At 36.4% G+C, this 26,040-nt stretch overlaps 3 protein-coding genes across 3 annotated transcripts; 2 read left to right on the top strand and 1 right to left on the bottom strand.

The window, feature by feature from the left end:
* The first annotated feature begins 730 nt into the window (after nucleotides 1–730).
* Nucleotides 731–5,222, top strand: ubfd1 (ubiquitin family domain containing 1). The gene is made up of 7 exons (XM_005796726.3): nucleotides 731–819; nucleotides 2,125–2,403; nucleotides 2,510–2,718; nucleotides 2,793–2,858; nucleotides 2,969–3,074; nucleotides 3,163–3,245; nucleotides 4,794–5,222. Exons 1-7 carry the CDS (start codon nucleotides 804–806, stop codon nucleotides 4,902–4,904), a joined length of 870 nt encoding a protein of 289 aa, XP_005796783.1. The 5' UTR covers nucleotides 731–803; the 3' UTR covers nucleotides 4,905–5,222.
* Nucleotides 5,223–5,316: 94 nt separating this feature from the next.
* rmi2 (RecQ mediated genome instability 2) lies at nucleotides 5,317–8,766 on the top strand. The gene is made up of 2 exons (XM_005796789.2): nucleotides 5,317–7,146; nucleotides 8,409–8,766. Exons 1-2 carry the CDS (start codon nucleotides 6,858–6,860, stop codon nucleotides 8,558–8,560), a joined length of 441 nt encoding a protein of 146 aa, XP_005796846.1. The 5' UTR covers nucleotides 5,317–6,857; the 3' UTR covers nucleotides 8,561–8,766.
* A 14-nt stretch (nucleotides 8,767–8,780) lies between these two features.
* zc3h7a (zinc finger CCCH-type containing 7A) lies at nucleotides 8,781–24,261 on the bottom strand. Its single transcript, XM_014475279.2, has 23 exons — nucleotides 24,122–24,261; nucleotides 22,773–22,875; nucleotides 19,053–19,092; nucleotides 18,674–18,877; nucleotides 17,926–18,084; nucleotides 16,886–16,966; nucleotides 16,669–16,722; nucleotides 16,544–16,583; nucleotides 16,117–16,460; nucleotides 15,772–16,024; nucleotides 15,650–15,678; nucleotides 15,430–15,574; nucleotides 15,161–15,319; nucleotides 14,724–14,929; nucleotides 12,360–12,460; nucleotides 12,047–12,228; nucleotides 11,369–11,442; nucleotides 11,128–11,261; nucleotides 10,946–11,051; nucleotides 10,753–10,861; nucleotides 10,515–10,648; nucleotides 9,566–9,729; nucleotides 8,781–9,479 (listed from the first exon to the last, which is right to left on the bottom strand). Exons 2-23 carry the CDS (start codon nucleotides 22,838–22,840, stop codon nucleotides 9,290–9,292), a joined length of 2,976 nt encoding a protein of 991 aa, XP_014330765.1. The 5' UTR covers nucleotides 22,841–22,875; nucleotides 24,122–24,261; the 3' UTR covers nucleotides 8,781–9,289.
* Between the last annotated feature and the right edge of the window lie 1,779 nt (nucleotides 24,262–26,040).

Below are 26,040 nucleotides of genomic sequence, written 5' to 3'. Positions count from 1 at the left end.
TGCAAAATACGAATAAAAACTTCAACAATTACAAAACAATTATTGTGTTACAAAGTAATTTGAGATTTATACAATATTGTGTATTGTGAATTTGTTTAGCTTTCAGTTTTGAGAATCCAAAGTGTTTAAAAGCAAAGAAGTGAAATTGAGATATTATCCCAGTGGGCTGTCTTTAATTGTTATTTTTGACATAGTTGTTTGGCTTTTTAAAATATTTTCCAAAAATCTGATTTTATTTTGAATTCCAAGATATTTTCAAAGACGGAAAACAAGATTAAAAGTTCCATCGTTCGATGTCTGTCTTGGCTGCTACAGTGCAAAGATGCGCCAAATAACAAGAGAGTTCACTGCCACTTACTTCCGCCTTCACATCCACGTTTTCCAGCTGTGACTACTACGTACATGTCTACATTTAGTTTCAAGTTATTTCTTTAAAAATCTATTTTTAACAAAGACTATTTCATGGTTCTCATTTCCCCCAATTAAACTGACAACAAAGTTACATATATTTGTATAGTTATACATGTTTTCCACATAAAATATTCTCCAAATGCGCATGCGCGTTTCTACATATCCGTTTTATGATAAATTGTCTACAAAGGCTTTAACTAAGTCAAGTTTTCGTTACTATATTTTTATACATATATTTTGAACAATTAAATTATATTAACACATTGTTACCATCCATATCAATTCATTGGCGCACCATAACTAACTTATTTTAGACTTTTCTTAGTGGCATCGGAGTCATCCTGCTTCCTGTATCCTCTTTGCCACAAACCGACAGATTGTACACAATCATCATGGCGACGCAGGATGGTGGGTATAGAGAAAATTGAGCAAAAATACACAGAACCTTTTTAGTTTACGTTTATGTTGTAGCAATAAAATGTCACATATGTCTAATTTAGTCTTTGAAACATGCTGTTATTATTAGACGGTGATGTAAATGTGCGTTTCTCTGCTACGTTTTTTCTGTAAATGTTCAGCAGCGGTCCTGCTAGCAAACGTTAACGATAGCTAACATCAGTTACATTTTATCTACATTTGACGACAGCTGCTATTAAGGTCGAAAGCATTAACAGGTGTGAGCATTTGACCGTAAATTATCATTACCTATATAAGACAATTAAAGATAATTATCGAAAGTACTGGAATCTCGTGAACGGCTCACGGTAATGTGACTACTTTGGCTAAGATCCTCAGTTTTTTGGGTGTTTGGTTTTTTTGTTGTTTTGTCTGCCATAATTGCATAATTTGCGTTTGTTTATTTTGTTTTTTTTAAAAAATTTCGTTCATGGTACAAAAAAACTGGTGACTTTCATTAAATGTGAGCGATAGAAAGAGCTAGAAAGACCTCGAGAGTGAATGCGGCTGAGGAGGAAAAAAGCGAAACTAGGAGAATCTTAAATGTGTTGTCTAAAAAAACCCCCCATCTTTACACCTTAAATGTTCAGATGAGCATTTAAGGAGTACTCAAATAGATTCTCATGAAGTCCCACTGACTATATATGCACACTGCTACTATAAAGGATACAAGGGAATCTTGAAACATTTTGGTATAGTATAAAAAAACTTTATTAAGCAACATAATATGTTTTTAATTTGGTTTTAGGTGAAATTGTAAACCAACTAGTCAGATGTTATTCTGCAGAAAGTTCAGTGTTTTGTTTGATCAAAGGCAGTAAACTCAGGAGGCCCAGAATCACATTTTCTATTTGAATTCAGTGTTTCACCAGACATCTGCATTTCAGTAAACAAGATAACAAATGTGTTTGCTCTAATTATCAGTTAAAATATTCTTAATTGTTTGACTTATTGCTCCCCTTTCAGAATAACATGCTTTGCATTTTATTTGTTGTTGATTTAGAAATTTATCACACACTTTGATCTAAAATTATAACTTACCCAGTTTTATTAATAACATTTGATTATAACACTATGCTAACTTTAGTGTTTTGTCTATAGTTACTTGTAACTAAAGATTTGTTTTACTCTTTCTTTAGTCTTAAAGAATTATATTCATATGCATTTTCTCAGGAGTAGGCCATGATCTGCTGAAATATATTCCAGGAATTCTTGTTTAATTTTATTTAAATAAATATAAACTGGATGCTTTTGCAGGAGATGAAGGAGCCGTAATGGACACTGAGACTGAGGCAAAGCCAACAGAAGCAGAGGCACTTGGTGAAAATGTGGAAAAGGCCGATGCAGAATCTACATCTCTCACAGATGCAGGAAATGCCACAACTCAGGACTCTAGTATTAGCAATGGCGACGACGCAGACGACAAGCAGGAGACGGTGGACTTGAAGATTATCTGGAACAAGAACAAATACGACCTGAAAATTCCTGTCGACAGTACCGGAGCCAAGCTAAAAGAGAGGATCCATGCACTCACTGGTAGGAGAGTGAAATTGTTTAAAAGACTTTTTAAACAAGACAACAACAACATTTCATAACAAATGCTGTTGACTAATAACTGAAGGAGTTCTCACATTGCTTTTAGGTCTTCCACCAGCAATGCAGAAAGTGATGTACAAAGGACTGCTTCCAGAGGATAAGACGCTACGTGACATAAAGGTTACAAACGGGGCAAAAATAATGGTGGTCGGATCTACAATAAATGATGTATTAGCTGTAAACACACCGAAAGAGGTTATTCAGCAGGAAGTTAAAGCCGAGGAAAACAAGAAAGAGCCCTTATGCAGGCAAAAGGTAAGATTTTTCAACAGCTCTGTTAAATACTGAAGTTGTATGGATTTTTTTAAAAACCTGCATTGTGTCTTCAGCAACACAGGAAAGTACTGGACAAAGGTAAACCAGAAGATATAATGCCATCTATCAAAGGAACAAAGGTGAGGGGTGGTGATTAGAGCTCATTCAAGTTAGCTACAGCTGTCCAACATATGTTTTGTCTTTTAAGTGAACTAACAAGGGATTAATAGCTCCTTTGTCGAACCAACAGGAACGATTACCAACAGTGCCTTTATCCGGAATGTTTAACAAATCCGGAGGAAAAGTAAGACTCACATTCAAACTGGAGCAAGATCAGTTGTGGATCGGAACAAAAGGTAACATTATGATTCCTGACTGAGGTCCCAGCGGTGCGGAGACGCTGACTATGCTAATGCAGTTATGCTTACGCTTTCTCACTTGCAGAGAGAACAGAGAAAGTTCCAATGGGCTCTATTAAAAATGTAGTGTCCGAACCCATCGAAGGCCATGAGGACTATCACATGATGGTAACTATTGTTGTTGCTGCCTGCATGTCAGATTTATGATTTAGCTGTAAAATAAAATAAAAGAAAAATCTAATACTCAGAGCTAGCAGATGTGTGTTTGGGGTATGCTACCCAGAAAAGTTCAGAAGGTAAGATTGTTTTATTTACTTACAGAATAGGATGGAACTCAGCTGTATTTTCTAAATATAAAGTATTTTGAGGACATGAAAAGCTGTTGTAGCTTTTCCAGGAAAGCTTTGAGGGAGTTGTGTGCATCAGAGATTGAGTCATAATTGTCAGTGTTTTTGGGAGGAATATTCTCAGGAAAGGCTATTTTAAGATAAAACTAGTAGTGTGGCATTATAAAGAACTCTGTCAAAGATATGTGTCTCATAGCTTTGCACATATGGAAATGATCAACCACAGGATTTGCTTTATGAATCACAAACTAAGGTCATTATGCCGTGAAGTACTTTTCTTGTAACATGTCTAGTATCTGTGCATGTATGACTGAGGACTTATAAAACTTAATCAATCATCAGCTCCACCTTAGTGAACACTTTAAGTTTAATAGCAGAAGAAATAAATATCATCAAAGATTACATTTATTCCCATCTTGTTCAGCTGGTTCAGGTTTTAGATCAGAGTATGTACATTTGATCAATAGAGTTGCATCACAGCCCGTATACATGATAGCAGAAATATTGAATCAGATTCTAGAATCACAGCTCTGCTTTGAGTTCAAACATCCTAATGAATGAAATGTGCTGCACGGAGCGCAGAGGGGAGAGAATTAAATGTTGTATGTTGTGCATTCTGTTACAGCATTTCAGAAAAAAAAAAAAACCCAAACAAAAAAAATATGCAAACGTGGTAGTTTGCTGCTTCCGGTCCTGGACAATAGGCTGTGTTTGATTACAGTAAAGTCTACTCTATACCAAAAAACCCAGAAATAATCCTTCAGTTTATAACCTTAAGCTTAATCACAGTTGGGTTATGCAGGAAGACGGGTATCTAAAGCATACCAGCAATCATAAAAAATAATTCTACAAAATGGCCCAAAAGTCTTCCATTTGCTATCAAGGTTGGCCGAAACAGTTGTTAGGTATAGTGGTGATTTACTATTAAATATGGACAGCTTGATTTGGTAGCTTTTTTCCCTTAATGAAATAAATAAAATTTTTAAAAGTGCATCTTTATATTTCCCCAGATTACACTGTCTGTTAAATGCATTCATATTAAGATAGAACACATAATGTATACTAACAAATATTGTTTCAGTGGTGGGATGGTAGGCCTGAAGGCATGCAAACAAGATGTTTTTTCCTTGTACTGATTGTAGGCTTGATGAAGTCTTGGTTGTGACAGATCTGAAGACACAATGGATTGATAAGATCCAGTTGGGCATACAGTCCTTTGTCACTGTATTCAGTAAGACTTAGGTTTTCTCTCTGAAGACTTAAACAAGAGGCCTAACATATATTTTTTAAAAATGTCAGTCATGTGGGTAACCTGTCGTAGTCCTTGTAATCCCAAAATTCCTCACCAGTTTATCTTCCACTTCTGCAGGCTTTTCAGTTGGGTCCAACGGAAGCCTCTCAGTATTGGGTCTACTGGGTGCCTGCACAGTTTGTCGATGCAATCAAAGACACAGTCCTTGGAAAATGGCAGTATTTCTAATGTGCCTCTTTTTTCACAATGATGAACTGGGATGGAGAGGAGGAGCCAATAAAAATAAATAAATTAAAAAACTGGAGACTAAAGTGAGGCTTGAGGAACTGTTGGGATGTTTTTTGAAGGAAACTGACGGATGCCTGTGGACTAACTATCTTGTTTTTAGGTTAAAGGTGCACTATGCGGCAGCATACAATTTCTCAGCCCTGTTGATCAATGTTTTCAGCAAATCCAAGGGAAAATTAAAAAAAAAATGTACAGAAATTGCTAACACTTTTCTTCAGTTATTCTTAAAAAGAAATAAAATTTATTTAATGAAATAAATGCACCCTGAGTTGTTTGACTCATTTGGTTCCTTTTGAGTTGTGCCTGCCTTTTGAAACACAATAAGGGTCTGATTGAGGTTTGATATAGATCAGAAATGGAGTTTTACAATTTGGCTTTTTTTGTTTTGCTTTTTGCATATTTTCCTTCTTGAAATAAAAATCATACATTACAACAAAAAACAGGGAGAAAATTGTCATATTTGTGCTTGAATTACAGAGCTTTTGTTTTAGGTTTTCTGAGGACCTCTTCTGCTTCAACAAATTATGTACAGAAGAGAGGAAACAAAATTACATTTACAAACCACAGTAGAAGGGTTAAGATTGGTCAAACCAACTTGTTTCATATTTAAGAAATGAATTCATCAGGATTACAGTATCAAACAAAACTGCATGAATTACTAGCTTATGCCTTCTGTGTGGAATAGAAACGTCAGGAACAAACGTATGCTTTAAGATGCCAGTTTTATACTTTTGAACTAAGATTTTGGATTTATGTGTACACCTGTTAATAATAATTTGTTTCATTGTAGACATATTTGATTTTATTCAGATATGTAGATGCATCTCAATAAACTACATACTTGAAAAATTTAACTTGGATTCATTATGCACAGAGGGATATATTGCAAGGGCTGATTTCTGTTCTAACCAAATTGTTGTTTATGGCTAAGCTTATGGCTTGTTTATGCCTCCCTTTTTTTTCCAGAGTATTAAAAAAATACATAAACAGATTGAAAACAAGAATACTGATGGATATTTTCATATTTGTACTGTACAGTATGTGCATTTAATAGCTGCTCCTCTTTGCATGAATTACTGAAGATGGTGTGGCATTGAGCACTGCTAGGGGGTTGAGCCCAGATTGCTTTGACTGGGCTGTGTTGTTAGATCTGGCATCTCTAATCTTCCTCTTAATACTCAGTTGTTTGTCTTTGGGGTTTTGTTCGAGCCAGTTTACTGATTTATTAAACACAGTTATACTATGGTCATTAAAGCAGGTAGGCTATTAGAAATTTTGGACAACTCTTAACATTGTTTATGGTTTAGGGGTGGGTTCACAAAAAGAATAGTTGTAAATTAGGTCATGTATACGTCTGTGTAACATGTCTGAAAGCACTAACTCCAGCTGCAGTTCGTGCCTTGTTAATTTCTTCTCAATCGTCACCGAGCTTTGCCTTGCAATCCTTTCACAACTGTTGTTACATGTGTATATATTTTTAATTTTTCTTCCACTCACTTTTCCATTACTATGCATAAAAGTCTTTTAGAGCTTGCTCTCCTTGTAAAAAGTGTCAGTGACCGTCTGCTGGTCAACTGGCCAGGTAGCAGGCATCAGGGGACAACTGTGTATTAATAAAACAAATTTATTTGGTCTTATGTTGTATTGTCAAAGTGCATCTCTAATCATTCTTGTATTTAGCTGTAATTTAAAAGTATTTCAATTTTCAAACAAGATTATATGGACACAGACGTAGATGAGAAGCTTTTAATTTGAAATAATCCTGGCCGGAACCTGTTCCCAAGAGAAAAATCTATATCTTCCGGGTAACACATTTGGCGCGCCGTGAGAAATCAAATGACAAACTTTCCAGTCTGAGCTGCTCCATCTGGAGTCAGTTTCATTCGTCCGATAATGTCCAAACTGGAGCAAAGCTGCAAGGACGGGAAACGTTCCCCGCCGGTAAAAGTCCTGTCAGGTCAGCTGAGGGCGGCGGGGACCCGGGGTGCCGCTGACAGCGCGGAGGGATACGTAATCCGAGCGGGCAGGGGTCGCACTCTGCGTGTGTCTCTTGTGTGGATGCAGGGCACGGTGCTGGAGGTCCAACTGGGCGGGACCACCGTGATGCTGATGGACGAAACAGGGACTTTTGCCGTCCAGGGCGTTAATAACATTCCCAAAGGCAAACCGTGTTTGCTTCCAGGTAATATGGGTGCATGTGTCATTCAAAATCTGATCACAGAAATCTGATTTTAAAATATTTGTATGGTTTTTATTGTTGTATTTATTATTTCTATCACCAAACTCCTGAGAAAATTTAAATTGCACACAAAAAATAAAATTTAACGAGTTTTACACTGAGCTGATTTTGTAGTCATGGAGACGAGACACCTTTCGCAATAAAGATAAACCACAAAATATCTTGAGAAAATGACTGGAGTGTGATATTGTGTAAGGGCTTATTAATGGAAAGTTGAGTGGGAGAAAAAAAGTGTGGACATGGTGCACAATGTCTTACCACTGCTGACAAGCTGAAGGTCGCTATTACAGCAACCTGGGCTTCCTCAACACCTGAGCAGAGCCACAGGCTGAGATGAAGTTAAAAATCTATGCTGTACTTTGATGAATCCTAACATCATTTCTTAGTGCTTGAATATTTGTATCCAAAGTATCCTCTGAAGTTGTTTGATCAAGTATGCACATTGATGCAACACCTAAAATATTTATTTGCTTCTAGTAGCAAAAGGGGATGTTAAAAATCAGGATATTTATCCAGACCGTGATCTACGTTTAGGATAAATCTGCTGCTTTTGACCATCATAATTCATCACTGCATTTTCATAAACATGAACCAAGATGAATAAAATAAAAGTTTATCTAAAACTTGTAAAGTTGGATTCAGTAACTTTTAACTTTGACATTTAGGAAGCAGTCACACTTTATGTAGTGGATCTATTGAGATTCAGTATGAATGAAAGAAAAACATATTTGAGCTTAGAATTGCCAGATTTTGTCAAAACTATTAGAATAAATGTTAACTTTACTCTGAGAAAATGCAATACTGTTGTTAAAAACTACATTAATATCCACTACAATTAATATTTTTCCACAACTTTGAATTTCAGCCACCAAAATAAATCTTTTCATCAAAAGCAGCTACTTTTCTCAAATGGCCAGATTGTGTGTAGGCATTCTTTTGCATTTGCAATGTTGCATTTTGATATATTGTGCACCTTTTTTTTAACCACTGATATGTTACAACCTAAAAATGACTGTTTTGAAACCCCTTGTTTTCAAATAGTGCAATGATTTACTTTTCCACATTAAACAGCATAAATTGCAAAACTGTAGATCCAAAAATGGCCAAAAGATGTTAAACGAATACTTAAATATCACAGCCAAAAGCTTAATCAGCTGCTGTACATTTTCACCTTTGCCCACATTGATCACCCGCTGCTGTTGCAGGTAAATATGTAATGGTGATGGGCGTCATCCAGGCCGTTTCCCCGGAGCCAGTAATCCGTGCTGTGAAGATAGCAGACCTCTCGGACTTCGCTGCGCTCCACAGACAGATGTGGAAACTGGAGGTGGAGGAGCTGCAGCAAGTGTTAGCCTGAATATCAGACTGCTGATGAGTACTGCTAGCTGCATAGAGCAGGTGCAGTTGTATGACTAAATGATGTTTGTGACTGAGGTTCACCGGGAAATGTCTTGACCCCTTTTGTTTTTTTCTTGTGTATCATACTTTGTAAATATCGGTTTTACATGCACCAGAGTTGCAGTGACTTGTTCGTGTAAGGCATATTAAATGATAATACAACAAAGTTTAAGATTTTGAAAAATATGGTATCTTTATTTGGTAAGGTGCCCATCACACCAGTAACACTATCAGATAAATGGAAAGTGAAAATGACCTATGTTGATTCATTAAAACACAAGAATGTCAACTCAATTTAAGTAGTTTAATACTTAAACAGGAAAGGTCATTAACATATACAAATGTTTTGTGTAAAGAATTTCTTTTAGGTTAACTAAGCATCGGAACATGTCTCTGATCAAGGTTTACACATGCTATTTTTGTCACCATATTCAGGCGTTTCTACAGAACAATGTGTAGCAAAGCTTCAGGTGTTGCACACTGAATATTTGCCATTAATGATAACACTCTGCAGATTGGATCAGAGAAAACCACCCACCAATCAGAGCGACGGTCCTGTACGCCCTCTGTTAAATCATGCTGGGATCAGGCTACTTCCTGCTCCAAGCAGAGGCCTTTTAACAAAGACCCGACTTATGACTCAATACTGTCTTGTTTGCGAGTGAGCATCAATATTTCCAGCATGTCATTATTTAATGTCTTTAAGGAGAAAACTGTATTTTCCAAAATCATTGTCATTTGGTGCTATAAGATGGTCTTTTCTCGCTTTGGCAAGTTTCATCAAAAGGAATTCCCTGCGCTCCATCCATTCTTTCAACTCCTGCTCTCCATGAGCCAGCTTACACAAGTCATCCTCTGTGCAAGTGCCTTTGAGAAATCTGTTGAAACACAACATCAAACATCAAAAACTGCAGAAGGAGGTCCAAGGCACCAGGTATAGACCAGCTGCTTAATCTGATCTTACCTCTCACAAACTTTGAAAGTGCCTGTGGGAAATCTGTACTGCCAGCAGTTCTGATCATCCTCCGAGTTGAAAACTCTCTCTTTGTGTTTCTCTGAAGTGATATGCTGCTGCCACTGCTTCTCGCTGTTGCAGTTTTTACCACACAACCAGCAATGATTGCCGGCCTGCAAAAAAGAAATCAGCTTTTAAATTTTTCTTTAGTTACAAGGCAAATAACCAAACTAGAACTCACAAAAACCAGGACAACAGAGCTTAAAGTCCTTACACTGCCTCTCTGTAGTTCAGAGAACTTTGAAATACTTATGGTAGTTTATAAATCAGTGAATAGCTTAGCAACAAGATCTTCTGATCCAAAAATATCAACCTTACAGACCTCTCTGGTCTTCTGTTGCTGGTATGCTCTGCATCTCCAGAACCAAACATGGAGAAACAGCATTCAGATTCTACACATCACAAATCTGGAAGGAACTTCCAGAAAACTACAAAAATGCAGGAACAGAGTTTCTTTAAATTAAGGTTAAATCTCACCTGTTCAGAGTTGCCTTTGAGTGGAACATTGCTCAATCTATTTACTTAATAGGTTTGATGGCATTTGACAAAATGTAATGTTTATTGCTTGTTTCACAATTGGTTACTTATTTTATAGTATAAAGCACATTGACCCGCTTTGTTGTTGAAGTGTTCTGTACAAGTAAACTTAACTTCAATGAAAAACTCCACTGAAGTTGACAAAGTGGTAGAGACTTGTAATCAAATTGAGGTATAAAATATTTTCAGATCAGCATCGAGATGCAACAATCTATCAGAGGGATGCTTATTTCTTAGTAGTTTACTTCATGGAATGAAAGCTGTCATTTCTCTGTTGAACAGTTCATGTTTCCAGAACAAACATGCCAACTGCCAATTTAAACATGAATTGTTTGCGGAGGCAGCTGGCTCTGCAACTCACCACTTCCTCAGCATAGTCTGTTGGCATGTGGATCTGTTTGCCGTTCTCCCTGAAAGAATTATTGGACATTTCGTCCCCCCAGCCAGGCTTCTGAGACTGCAGCCACTGCTCATAAAGCTGATCCATATCTGGAACTGGAGGATGGACGTACAATGAGTGTGCTGCATTGTAAGGCGATTCAATTGTACTAATGAAATCCAACCAAGTGAGAAAGCCGAGCTCCTCCACAGAAACTTACTGTTGTTTTCCTTCATGTAGGTCCAAAGGTCTCTTTCTTCTACACTGTGAGCAAATGTGCAATTGCCGATGTACTGACACTTCTTGCCCGCTGTCACATGCATGCAAATCTAAAATGAAACATTTAGTTACCAGTTAGCAGAAACTCAAAAAGAAAGTGTTCTTCACAAAATATAACAATGCTGGATGTGTACCTCAAACTGAGATGGGATGGGCTTTTTGGTTGGAAGTGGTCTTACTGTTGTCCACTTTTTTCTTTCATGAGAACTAACGAGCACAACCCTCTTGTCTTTTGCCCACCTAAAATCAGTAAGAGACCAATTACTGTAATATTCGCTCATTTTGAAACAATCCAAGAGATTGTTGAAATACTTACGTATGTCTTGCCTTTGCTTGGCAATACTTCTTATTTTTGTCAGCTTCACTCAGTTGGCCGTTTCTCCAGCACTGGCCACAAACAAACATCATCTTCAGATTTGGAGGGCCAAATCTTCTCTGGGGATTTGAAAACTGGGGACAATGTTTGAAGATAGAGATACTTTGTTAGACAACTGCAGCTATTTTTATCTGTGTTAAACAGAATGAGTTGATACATTGTTTTGTAGTGTGTTTTCAACCTGTGCTCCTTGCAATGAAGCTGTTGCATTCCAATATTTCTTTGCCTCTTGAACAATACTTTCATGAGTGATACCTGCAAGAAGAGTTAAAAAAGTGAGTGAAAATAAATATATATTTTTCCTCCAAGAAATCAAATCTTTGTCAGCATTCTCAAAAAGGCCTCAGACTTCTGATAGCAAAACAATACCTAGCAAATATATCAATACACTTTTAAATATTCACATTATGAACATTAAGAACCCTACAGACTCCTCCAGTTGGACACAAAAGATGGTTGCTAAGACAAACAAGTTCAGCTGAACGGTTGTAGCGCCATTCTTCTCCCTACTGTCACTACATGCATGCTTAGTATGATGGACCACTGCAAAGTTACCATCTATGGAATCAACCGTCTTCTGTTGACGTTCAGAAAGTGCAATTGCATAATGCTGCCCACACCATTTTTCATACTTCAGATGTTGTGTTCTGTCTGTTTTCAGCCATACAGTTTCATTTTGATCTCATCTGACTCCAATACGCCCACCTGACCTCTACAGATCTTTGCAGTTCATTGAAAGAAATCTGGAATTGATACTCTAATACTTTTATATGAAACTGTAGGACTTCTTGTATTATTGATGGTATTTCGGACTGGCATTCATCTCTTGCAAAATGCTAAAGTAACACACGTCGCTTACCAAGTTCATGTTGCATCATCCAGACCTTGAGTTCGATTAGGCTGTGGGCGTAGAAACAGTCATCTTCTCTTACGCAGCCATAGCGCACTTCATGCCGGCAAAGATCCAGCTGACTCTGGGGACTCAAAGGTCTGATTTTAGAATAACGAACTGTATTGTCCCTCAAAATGTGAACTAGGCACCTAGGAGGAGACATAAAAAGGGAAGAAACAAAGTGAGTAATTGGATCATTTTTTTCACAATTTGTAAATTTCTCAGAATCTCTCTAAAAGGATGTTTTAAGACAGAATTTAACTAATTTTGAATGACTCACTTATGAGTCTCAAAGTCATGCTTTGTCACCGGATGAGAGCAAAGAGATGGGTCATCTTTGTTGGTTTTGCTGATTATTCTGGGTTTGTGATCAAAGCACACCTGCAAGACAAATAAGGTGCATTAAGGAAGTTTCATCATTTCCCAAATAATACAATATCTGGTTAATTTTAGCCAAACAGACAAATCAGGCAAAGTACGGTGAGTCAAGATTTTTTAGAATTTCTACTAATTAAGTATTGCCAATACTTAATTAGTAACCTCAGTCAAGGTGACTGAGGTCAAGTACCACCTCAGTCTTTTCATTGGTTTATTTGTAATATTTGTTAAAATTAGTATGTTTCTGTATAGTGCTTTAAACATATTGCAGTTTCATTCATGTAATTTTTCTTCGACTGAACTAATTACATGTTCAAGAGTAGAATACTTCTCCTCCCCCACATGTAGTCAGCTACATATGACGCCATGGGAATTCCCTTGAACTTTTATCCTCAGTGAAACAAAAGGACATTAAGTTGGCAGTCTAAAAATTATTCCTTTGCCAAAGAAAAACGTCACAACTTACCTGAGTGCTGCCGTTCATTACACTTTTTAAAGTAGAACTGTTTTAAGGACTTGCTTGCATGTCTGTGTCATTAAATATGAACTGCATGCTATGCAGCACTGTTTAAAAAAGCAGATAATTAGGCTAATTACTTTGCCAACACTAACACTTATGGCTCCCTATGTTATTCAGTGTGGAGAATGAAAAAAGATTTTGTACCATAGGAGCTCTAAATTTTAACTACTTTTTGTTTTGGTCTTCCACAACTGTAAGAAAAATTAGTTGACTCCTTTGTAAACACAAAGCCAACATTGATTTTAAATGATCTCAGTGCTTAAAGCTAGATTTAGATTTATATCTAAAGCTGTTGTAGATTTAAAGACAGTCATCTTATGATAAAAAAATAAGTTGCAATTAGTAACAGTTGGAACAGTAACAATATGTCATAATAACTGAACTATTGTTATTGCTGCAACAGAAATACAGTGCGACATTTTTACTATTTTTGCTGATATACTGTATATATATATCTATATATATATATATATATATATATGGTTCAAGTGTGGTATTTTTGTTAATTGCTATACTGTCAGAAGTGCAAATATGGAGTCCACAAGAACAAAACCCCCCAGCAGTCCAACACAGCTGAGATGATGTTTTATACTTGGTTTCTACACACATCAATGACTCTTATTTTCATCACAATAGTCTGACAGCAAGTAAGACGAGTGTTAAACTCTTTTGGACTAGTACAGCTTCAACTCAAAATAAAGGAGCCAAAACTCCACCATTAACATGGAATATTTTTACATAAAATGTTGACTCATTTAGAAAGAAATAATTGTATTAATCCACAGAGCACTTAATGGATCAACCTCTCACATGATCTCTGACACCCTCAATTTCTGTGACTGGATAAGTACAGACATTTTCGCTTTTTCCTTAATTAAATTTGTCCGGTGAGAATTTTAGTTAATGTCGTTCTTGATCCAAAGTCAATGCAACTGTGACAACATTTAAAAAGCATATTTTCAGAGGCCTTCAACTAAAAACTGTGGAGAGGCACAATCTGCCTCTCCACAATCTGCCTCTCCACTTTCATGAAGAAGATGTGCATAAGAGTTTGTATCTTTGCAATTTTTCACAACCTCCCTAGTGGATTTGGCTTAAAGTCATCTCTTAAATTGACCAAAAACATGTCTTGGCAGAGGGGAGCATGGAAGGAGCAAAAAATTAGGGTAAAAGCAGGCAGGCCTGCCAAACTCAGATTTGAAAGTACAGATCATCAAAAATAAATATTCAAAGTACAAGCAGAAACTAGCAAAAACCTGCCAAGAAACTAATGTCATATGATTACATAATTGATTGCTATGTTAAGATTTCCCATTCATTACTGTGAAGAGTATAAATAATTTAACATGCCACTTAATAAAATATGAATACTTTCTTCAAGGAAAGTACAAAGTACTTCCTGTTTTCCTGCTTATTGTCTTATGCTTTAAGCACCTTCAATTCAATTTATGACATCACAAAAATAACATCACTAATAGAGGTGCAGAGGTTTTTACCTTGATCTTACATCTACAGATGCAAATACTCAGCTTTTATATTTCCAATAAAGCAGAGGAAAATATAATCTAAGCATATAAGACATAATAAATTTAATCAAGGCCCTTAGCATTTGTCAATGTTTTTCCTTAAATCAGTATGATTTAAAAAATATTTGCCTCATCAACAACAAAAACAAAGAACAACCCTTATGTCTAAACACATCAACCTACTCCAATGTCAATGCAGTGAAAAAATTAAAACACTAACCCCACAGAGAAACATGAATATTCCACGATGCTCCTGTAAGATCTTGGGAACAGTTAGCCTGATGTTTGAGTTTGGCCCAAAAGGATCAAAAAGCAGTTCCCTGGAGATAAAACCTTTCCGCTCTAGAGTCCAAACATCAATCTCTTCCTGGCAGTATGCAAATGTGCAGTGGCCTGGGTATAGGCACTCTTTTCCAACAGCCACCTCTGAAACAGGTAAGGTCACATTTTAGTATTCCCTTACAGTCTACACTTGACTTAAGAGAAAGTAAACTGTGCATAAGGAAGAAAAACTTGCTATGGCAGCTCCTCTACTTATTTTACTATGATGTATTATGATAAAATAAATAGAATAAACATTTATTAGATTGACTACGGCTATTCAAAAATCAAAACAAAAATCACAAGGGGAAAAAGAAAAGTGTTCACGTAAGTTACCTTTGCAAATGTAGTAAGGTCCTACATATTGGGTTTTTGTTGGTCTGGGTCGAATGAGCTTCCATGTTTTATCAGGTGAGTGCTTTATTCTGCCAAGTAATACATCTTTTTTGCATTTATGATCTTCAGTGTGAAGAGTGTAATCCAACACTCCAGGTCCTGCATGCAAAAGTAAAAAACAACAACTTTACACCAAACGAAACAACATACTCTCTCAGCTTACAGAAACTCAAGGAGGAGTTACCATTACTGTCATAACAAACCCTCACCTGTTTTGACGTAACACGTTGAGCAAGCTTGCTTGAACTCATGTGTTTCAGCTAAGGGGTTTTTTGCTAAATCCACAGCAGCAGGGAGGTCCTTCACTTCAGGCATACCTAGTGGCATTCCCATAGGCTGTTCTTTATTGTTGAGCTGTATTTAAATAGAAATTAGAAAACTACTCCAAAATTATATTATTAAAACCTGCTGATTAAACAGAGAAATTACCTTTGGAATGAAGGGACTGTGGGCAAAATCTGGAAATATTAGAGTGAGAAGAACAAAAAGAAAGATATTAAATTCATTTTGTATAAATATCTCACCCTTTAAGAAATAAAAAAATAACATACCAGTTTTGTAGTCTGATATGCTGAGGCTGTCCAATGAGTCCAGCGGTGATGGCAAGGAGTGAAAAGTGTCCATACCAAACAAAGTACTGCTTCCAGACTTGTTATAGAGAGGAGGCAGAGTTACAGTACACTGCTGTGAACCAGTGTGGAGATAAGGGCTTATATTAGAGGGCATCAGGAATGGATTTGACAAAGAACTGCCAGAGGAAATACTAGTAGGCAAGGGAAGAGGGCCTTTCACGGTGGGGATACCCTGATGAAAGACACAGAAAATTTACAGTTCAGCTGAAAGAAATAAACTATCTAGACACATATATTCCTTCATATTAAAATTCCTCCACTAACCATGTCTGGTTCAGGGCCAGCTTGGTCCAGCAGGTCATCCAGGTCATCCCCAATTATGTCGGTGTCAAAATCTTGACTGGGTTCGAGAATCTGACAGGTCTTGCTGGTTCGGCAACCGTTCACAAATGAGTGCATGGACAGAGGAACTGATGTGGGGGCAGATACAGGCAGGGGGACCGACTCAAAGCCCGGGGGCTCAGATGGGGGCACAGATAAAATACTTTTGCTAGGAGGAAGTTCATCAACCACAGAGTCATTCAGAGGGGCGTGCACTGCTGCCGGGGATTGGATCGGAGCTGGACCTGAAGCCAAAACACTGCCATCTTGGGCAAATGGAGGCACTTCTAAAACAGAAAACACAACAGCATTAGATCTGACTCAGCTCCTTCTCACATTCAGACCAAAACGTTTTAATAGTAAAACTTACCAATTTCTATTTCTTCAACTGAATCTGAGCCACGAGAAAACTAAAAATGAAGACATTTCACAGATTAATGTATTGCTTGGGAAACTGTTTTCTTCAAATGAACTCATGAAGGTGATGTTGCATACTTTGTCACATGATGCATCTTGATAACTTGATCCACGCAAAACATTCAAGGCAGGCTGTAAAAAATAAATTTTTAAGAAGTTAATATTTTTTGATCACCATTTGGAAAGGACATTTACATACCTATTAAATGATCTTACTCTTGAAAACCCACGAGTCAGACAGAAAAAACTAACTCTTCATGACATTATGTGTGGTCAAGTTGACTTTCATACATACCTTACTTCTTACATAAGCTTTGCGGATTTTCAACCCCAAAATTTTGGCAAGGTCCTGAGTCAGCTGTGTGACATTGGAATCCTGAGAAGACAAAACAGCAGCTGTGAAACAATCTTTGTGCATTACTGTTATGCTTTAAACACAGGAAATACATTTATGACAAAAACCAGTAGATGCTTCACTGTGTGTTTTGCATTTTAAATAAGGAAGTCCTTATTTTGTATGAGTAATATGTGTTCAAGTCAAGCTTTGACATGCCGACACCGAGTTGAGACAACTCTCTGACAGCTTTAAAACAAGAAGGAAGAACAACATCATTTAAAGTATTACTAAAGCCTACCTACCAGAAGTGATTAAGTATTTTTAGTTGGAGCAGAGAAAGTCACATCGTCTGTCAGACACAAGATGCTAGAGTCCCAAGAAAATTGAGACCCTGACCTTAATTTTCCATAAAGCTGTCAACCTTTTCAAATCCAGCATGCTCAATGACTGACAGAGGCTGAAAGCTATAAAAATATGATCAAGCAACTTTGTTAAAAATCCATTCAAGTTTTTTTCTCCGATTCTCTAGCAGCATGAATGACCTAAAGAACTGTCTGGTTTCCTTTCAAATCGTTTCCTACATCTCTGTTCTTCCTCCATCTTCATTTATAAACACCTTGCTGCTCCTGAAAATAGTCAAGTTAGAGACTGCAACACCAAAGAATGTTGTCAACACAACGGGAAGGCACTCAGCTGTGCTCATTGGTTGAAAGAGATTGAAGTTTTTAGTTCCCAATCAGTTGATCACTAATCCGGGCAAATCGAGTAGAACACCAGCTCATTCCAATCATCATCCTGTTTCTCAGTGTATCTCAATTTTACTGCATCCAGACTCGTCCTGTCTGTGTTGCATTAACAGTATGTACCCATGTTACTGCTATATTCTGTCTCTCTAACCTGTCAGGGTGATTTTTTCCCCTCAGACACGGACAAAACAACAAGTAGATTCCTTGCAGATGTACATTAGTAATCTGCAGCATGCAAATATTTGTCCTTACCTGAGGCACTGTAAGCGAACATTTGGCAACAGCCTCATAGGCCTCTTGATGTCTCCCCATTTCTTTCAAGGCTTTTGCTTTTCTGTACAGTGCTCTGCAGTTCCCCTCATTCAACTGGAGAGCCTTTTCACAGTCTTCTAGGGCTTGGTCATACAGTCCCTATGAGTGATGACAAAAAAAATGGTGTAAAAGATCACACTAATTAACTTTAGTTTGAATTAGGTTTGGGTGTGCCTTGTTCTGACAACAGTAAAATATTTTCCCTGACATGTAAAACATGTTGTTGAATCCAGAAGTAAAATACTTCACATAGCAAGTCATTCTTTTTTCCTCAAATATTTTTTGATGGATCCCATTTAAAAACCTTAAATAAAAAAACTAAAAAAAAACTAGCTTTACTGTTTAAAAAGTGATACAATTTTTGACATTTTTGTGATAGATTAATGATCATGAAATATGTGTATAAATTTTAACCAATAACCATATGATTAGGTCTGCTAAGCAGTATTAAAAAAAACTTGATCAGCTCTCTTGTCATATCCAGAATTTTCTGTTTTCAGTGAATAACTTCAGCCAGTTAAATGACAATGAATGACAATGCAAAAAAAACACTTGATGATCAATTGGAAAGTTTTTTTTGTTCTTTGCCAACATATCTTCCATTAAAAAGTGAAGGAACTGGAAATCCTGCAGTCCATCTCAAGTGAGACAGCTTCTGATGCATTAGAACCAGCTGACACCAACTTACTGGAACAATATTGAGATATGCTGCAGCTCGATTTGCATACAGCTTCTCCAGTACACTTGTTGGAACACAGATATCTTCTGAATCCGCATAGTCTGCTATACTTAGTGCTTCTGTGTACATCTCAATTGATTTTGTCCACTCCCCTTCTTGGAACACATCATTTCCTTCTCCAAACAGGTTCCACACAAGTTCCTTTATGAACACCTTTAAATTAAAAAGAAAACAAAATCACTGACAATTACAAAACAATGTGTTAATGCATGCACAAGACAAAGAACTTCTCCTTTTAAAACGCTGGCCTTTAATTTAGCTTACCCAACATGAGCTCATGGAAAAAAATAAAAGATGCTGCACCCGCATTCAAATTTCCAAAACTTACCTCATACTGCTCTTGGGTTCCAGGAAATGGAAGGGTTGATCTACAAAGCCCAAACCAAAGAACAGAATGAGTTTCTCACCTTCAATATGTCAATTTGATTAAAACACACACAAAAAGCAACCACTAAAGAGAAAAAAAATGTTTTAAAGTTTAGCAGCTCAAGTAGAAAGCCATAAAGAAGCCCAATCAAGTAGTACAGCAACATAATACAAGGAGGACCATGTTTTGCAGACTGTTTAAGTTTATCAGCTTATATAGGCTAAACTCTCAACATGCAGTGACCAAGAACTTCACAGACAGATTCAATTTACTTTATACATGGAAATAGTCAATATAGACAGATTCAAAGTCAATTACATGCCTAGTTATAAAATAATGCTGCAGTCAAAATAAAGAAATGTATCTGAACTGCCCTATTCTATTCTTTTTGATACTAAATCAGATACATTTGTTTCCAAAGGGTCCACAGTATGAATTGTCATGTCGCATTTCATACGCGATTCATGCGAAACATGCATCAAAATTCTGCACCAGAAAGTGTCAGACGATGTCACACCACATGTAAATAATAGCTGAAATTTATAATTATGAATGAAAAGAAAGAAGTGTGTCAGTGAAGCACATCACATAACAATTTCACCACTCCACGCAAACAACAAAGACAAAAAAATGAAAAAACACTCATCGTCCAACTACGCATCCAAGCTTCTTCATTTGAAGTTGCAGTTAATGCTCCACCAAAGGCTATTGTTATAAGTTGTGCTTTTTTCTCTCAGCTTCCTTCATTTGGTTATGACCTTGTGACAAACCTGCTGACTCTCATTGCTGAATAACTTTAAAAATCAGATCATAGAATCCATTATTACTTCCATAAATTCAGTAGCATGAATGACCACGCAAACAAAAAATAAAAAAATAAAATTGGAATTGTGCATTAAGTCTAACTGTGTAAATGTAGCCTGAGCTTATTTATTTTATTGGGAATAGGTTTCCTATGTCAATAAACACAGCTGGCTGCAGAGAGTTACCATCTTTGTAGCAATAACTCCTCCTGAACTGGTGACAACACGCAGTTGATTACATCAAACCTTTAACTTTGCTCAAATGTTGTATATTGAGCATAGATGTGGTGACAGTGGAAAAGCAAACTAAATTTTAACAGGAAGATAAGATAAGATACAAATTTATTGTCCACTAGGGTGAACGTTTTCCTGAAGATACCCTCGGCATAAACTGACTCGGTGACATCCATAAAAATGAATTACCAGGAAAGTGTTCAGGTGTTTGTGTTCCTCATTAGCTGGACTGGTCGCAATGTACGCACAAACTGACTGTAAAAAAGCCAACATCAACAGAAAAAGATGCTCAAGAAAAGAATACCCCCAAAAATCTAATTTCAATAATCTGTTGAAATTTGCCTCTAAGAAAGAACAAAGTAATTGTTTATTCACACTAAATGGTACTGAACACCAAGGATGTAAAATGTCTCAGTATGATGTTGCTTTACACATTATAAAAAAGAAGACAGTGAACTCTATAACACTCATTTCAAGACAGTTCACTTAAAAAATGTAAAACCCTCACAAAATAGTGACGTAGAATCAATATGTGTCAGTCATCTCATACTATCCCGAAAAGATCACATGATTTATTGCACAAACTGAATTCCTGTGGTATTAAACATTACAATGGAAGTTCTGTTTTGATATGTGGTTATTTTGTCATCTCCGGTGTGTTTGTTCTCTTTGAAAACACACTGAAGAAATCTGGACAGTCTATTAACACATACAATTTCAATAACCTGAAAACTACCTCACTAAACTCAAAATTAATCGTATTTCTTTAAACTGTTTCAGTGTTTTACTCTATGGCAAACAACTAAAATCAAAGTGACAAATCTATGTTGTTCATAAATGTTAAATGCCATAAAATAATGTGGTCAGATTTACTACAACATCTAGTTGGAAATTGCAATCTCCTAACCTGACAAAGCTATGAAATAAATTCAATTTCAGTTATCACTTTTGTTTTAAGAAAATGTCTCTGACAGATAAGTGGAAATGTGACATTACTCTGTGTAGCACAGCTGCAGAACAAGGTTTGCACAAAGCTTTAGTCTACACAGCCAAGCCCAGATATAAAAAAAATACAAAAACAAAGGCCATCTCTGCCGCCTCGCAGCTGATCTCATAAAAATAATAAAAACAGAATTCTGTACGACTAGAATCACAGAAACATTTTCCTTCTTCCATGCTCATTTCTGGTAAGCTTCAAAATATACATTATCTTAACATCCCACTGCAGTTTATGGAATAAAAACAACTAAAGTCGGAGCAGCTACAGGAGCTGCTGGTCATCTTCTACACAGCCATTTTTCAGCCTGTTCTGAGTTTGTCTATCATTGTGTGGTTTGGCTCAGCTACAAAACAGGAGACGGACAAGCTGCAAAGAGCAGCCAGGTCAGCAGAGAGAATAGTCGGGGCTGTTCTTCACTTCATCCAGGTGTTATACAGATCTAGGTGCAAGGAAAATGTCAGATGACCCCATACATCCCGGGCACAAGTAGTTAAGACTTTTTCCTTTGGGTCGGCACTACAGAGCACTTTCAGAATAAACAAACAGCCACAGAAACAGTTTGTTCCCTCAGGCTCTCTTTGATGAATGCTTAAGAGCGCCCAGCTACTCTGCTGGGAATCACCAACCTTGTCTTAATTTTGTTTTTGTAATATTGTATATATATATATATATATATACACATTTCTTAATAAAAAAAAAAAACTTTGTTTCCTTCAAAATGTATGTCTATTTTTAAAAATGTCTGCACTTTGAAAGCAAGAGTGGAACCAAAGTCTTATTCCTTTTTGCTTGTATAAATCTGGCAAGAAGAGCCAAATATTATTCTATTCAAGTTGATTTCATTTACAATCAGACATAAAAATAAATAAAAATATATATTGTGGTTTAAAAAAAGACCCACCAAAACAGCCATTACTTACTCCTTAAAAGCCTGACTGATGTACCAATAGAGAAAAATACATTGGTGTGATGCAACACACTAATATTAATTTTCACAAGCTGAGATTTCTGCTTGCTTAATTAAATACTTACAACATACTTTGGCCAAGATTATATTACTTATATGCTAGATTCTAACTCCCATCTTTGCACTATTTCTTCAGCAGGAGCAGTGACATGGCTCACTTCTCTCTGAGGTACAGTTTTTTGGTCTGGGAATTTGGATTTAACAAACTAGTTGCAATGTATACAACACATTTTCTTTATCACATCATATTTATAAATGTTCAGTGTTTAGAGACTTTAAGAGGCTAATAACCTAGCATAACCCTGATATACTAGGCTCCATTAATAAAACTGATAGAATATTTAAATGCAAATAGCAAATTAAATGCAAATTTCCAGGTAGAAAACACAACACATCCTGAACTCTATTTTCCAAAAGAAGTGAAAGCAGTCTGATTTAAAGTTTAAGCTGAGTGAAAGTGGTAGGTCAGATACCCTTTAAATAAAGACTATTATTCTTTCTACTGCATATGTGAAGTGCTAAACCAAAAAGGCCCTAAAACAAGTTGAGGTTTTACTTTTTCTCAACCTTATGAGGTGCACTGATGTAGGAAACTAAATATTTATCGTAATAAATATTTTTTGTTCTTTTTTTTGTGTACCCTATTAAACAACTGATGATCTGTAAAATACACTTACTGGATGAACTGAAGGCCTTTCTGAATTTCCTGCCAGCGACGACTTCTGTCACGACACTCTCCAGACATAGTTGCGTGTTTAGTGTCCTCTCCTCAAACAGCACCTGCAATTATAAAGTTTCATATAGCTTTTTAAACAACATACACAGATTAAATAAATTGTAATTCTTCTACCTGCTCATTTTTCTACATCAGTTCATGTTCCTATAGCCCGAGTTCGACTAAGAGTCAAAATTTGCATTCCAAGTAAAGCTTAGGCTTTACTTGGAATGCCATCTCCCAGGTTCACTTCCGAGTTTGAAAATGACGACACACACACAGTCCCGGAAATATGAGTTAAGTGAGTTATTTTTAAACATGAGAGCTTAAACAAGCGCACAAACGGTTTGGTCGGCATTTCAAATAAATATTACAAGTTATAATTACATAGTTGAGGGTGTGGATAAGTTGGGTCACCGGCCTGCCGAAAATGTTCAAACTTTAGCATCTGAAAGACACCAGTCTATTATCGGACACCGATTCGATAGGCTTTAACCGCGCAGTCTGAGTTAGCGTCCGATGTCTCTTCACGAGAAAAAGTCACAATCAAATACACATTATTTGTACATTTATACATATTGACCAGTCAGGGCTGGTCAATATGTTATTCTGGAATGGCCACACAACGTATGACCGAGGTTTAAAAAAGGAATTAAGCTGTAAGACTAAAAACAACCAATGTGCCATTTCTACCAGCAGTAAATCATTAACACCGATTATGATTTCAATCGGTGTTTCAAACTTTCAAACACTGTAGGATACGCTGTAGGTTCAGGAGTTGATGTGTTATTCGTACAGCCCCGTATCACGTACCGGATTCAAAACTGGTTTATATTTCAGCAGATTAAAGTTTCTGTCGTTAAATAAAAGGTCTACACACGGAACACAGGACGGTTATAGAGAAAAATTTAGTTCTAAAATGTAAGTATTGTCCGCTGTCCGATAATGGACGCATGTCTTTTAGCGCACGTGTGTTACCCGCGGCTAGACACCGTCGATTATACTTCTCGTTAGCCACCGTTGCCTCCTGCTAGCAAATGTTACCGTTTATTACACAGTTACAAAATAATTCAAACTTAATAAAAATGTATTTTTTTTCTTACAAGAGACCATAAACACAGTCGTTAATCAATAAGATGACACTACTGTATAAGTTCAAAGGAGGAAGTCTGAACCAAACAAAGCATTGGTATTTCCAAGTTAAACTAGTTCCTCAACGCAAACAATGGCGAGCTGTAGATGTTTAGCCGCAAGCTTAGACGAAGAATATAACACAGACAGTTCTGAATAGTATCTGTTTTAGATACTTACATGAATGAGTCTTTATTCCAAACAACCTTTCAGTCTGTATTTAAGAAGGGGGAAAGGAAATCTTCGTTTTAGCTAAAAGAACTTAGCCGGAGATGTCGCTGAAGGCCGCCCTTTGCTTCTTCTTCTTCTTCTTGTTTAATCATTGACGTTTTCATGTTGTTGCCCCCCACTGGCGATTATTAGACATGACCATTTGAGACAGAAAAAACACAACACTGGATCATGAACGTTCCTTTTTTTCATGCTACATGTCACTTACCAAGTTAATGTAGGCTGTTTAGGATCTACCTCTGAAATAATAGAATTACAACAGGATTGATTATTTGTCAGTAATTCTTACAAAATTTTGAGAGAGAGAAAAAAAAGATTTTCAGCAATTATTTATATTTTGTTTTTTGTATTTCACACTTTTTACTTTTAACTAACAACTCAGGAAGGTTCAGATCTGTTCTTGGTGCATTTTTAATTGTCCATTTGTTTTCTTTCATTTGAGTGACTCATACAGCTGAGAGTCAAATGACTTCTCTGAATAAAACTTTGCAGACTTCTAATTCTTCAGATATGAGTCAGACTGAAAGACCACATTTAATTATTTAAACAAAGCAAAAAATAAAAGAATTTCGATAACTTTCTCAAAATAGTAGATAAGAATTTCAAAGAAAACCCCGAGATTTACAAGGAAAAATGCAATTCTTGACTTACTAACAGGGGGCACTCATCCTACATGAAGTGTACCTTTAATGTAACAGTATGCAAGCATCTCTGGGGAAATGAAGATGAAAGAAAAATGCTTTTAGGCCCTCTTATCACAAGCGGAATTGTCAAAGTCTTTTTTTATATAGGCTTTTTAAAGAACATATAATATGACTAAAAGAACAAACAAAACCAACAATTCTCCAGTTGTTTCCAAGTCTGTTTTGCTTCCATTGCTGAATAAATTTAGCAGTTGGAGTGCGCTGCTCCGTAAGTGTGATGTTTGTTTATCGAGGAAATGACCACTGAGTTCACCAGAATGATTTATTCTTCTGGAAGAGAAAAATATGGATGACACCAGAAAAACAAATGTATGGATCAGAATTACTCTGCTTTTATGCATTTTGTGTGATATAGTGGAACCTCTTGTAAAACTATGTAGTTCACATTAACAGAATAAGACAATGAGATGTTGATAGAATTATTGATATAATAAAAGTGGACCACCCGTTTCATACAAACCTAGTGCCGTCTGGGTTACTTTATGAGTGTAATCATCCTGTTAGTACAACATTTTTACTTTGCTGTGACTCAGTTAAAACAGTTCCACGCAATATTAAAACCAGACCCTAAATGAACACAATTGTTCTACTCTCACTCTCTACCTGTATTCTGCCCTCCTGTCTGTTCGTACCAAATTAATCAGATAAAAAATAGTGTAAAAATGAAGAATAATTATCAATATGTTGTGACCAGTGTTGTGCGTGTTTTCTTTTCTTGTTTTGAGATTTATGTCTGGAGGTTTTGCTGTTTTTTCTTTGCAATTAAACACCATGCAAATTAAATTAAACTGATGCAGACTCAATTTGAAATTCTAGATGAAATAACACCGTAAAGTCTCATCTAAAAAGGATTTCAAACATTTGGCAAAGCACTTACTTTTGTAAAATCTTCTTTGGCCTAACTTGAATTCAATTAGGTTGTTTGCCTATTTTTACTATACGTCTTATATTGCTGGAGTCATCTGTACATATTTCATTATTTTTTTCATTATCAGCATCCATTTAACAGTTCAACTTTTAAAATCTGTAAAAACTATATATTTCCTGACATACTTTTGGAGCATGTTAAGATTATTGCGGTACACAAATATGTCTTTTGCATTCCTTGTTCATGTGTGTAATTTTATAATTCTATCATGTTCAAAATAAAATAAATAAATAAAA

This window comes from Xiphophorus maculatus, chromosome 16 (genome assembly GCF_002775205.1).
Source record: "Xiphophorus maculatus strain JP 163 A chromosome 16, X_maculatus-5.0-male, whole genome shotgun sequence".
Taxonomy (NCBI): domain Eukaryota; kingdom Metazoa; phylum Chordata; class Actinopteri; order Cyprinodontiformes; family Poeciliidae; genus Xiphophorus; species Xiphophorus maculatus.
The sequence above is the reverse complement of the archived record's forward strand: the minus strand, read 5'-3'. Positions and strand labels throughout refer to the sequence as shown.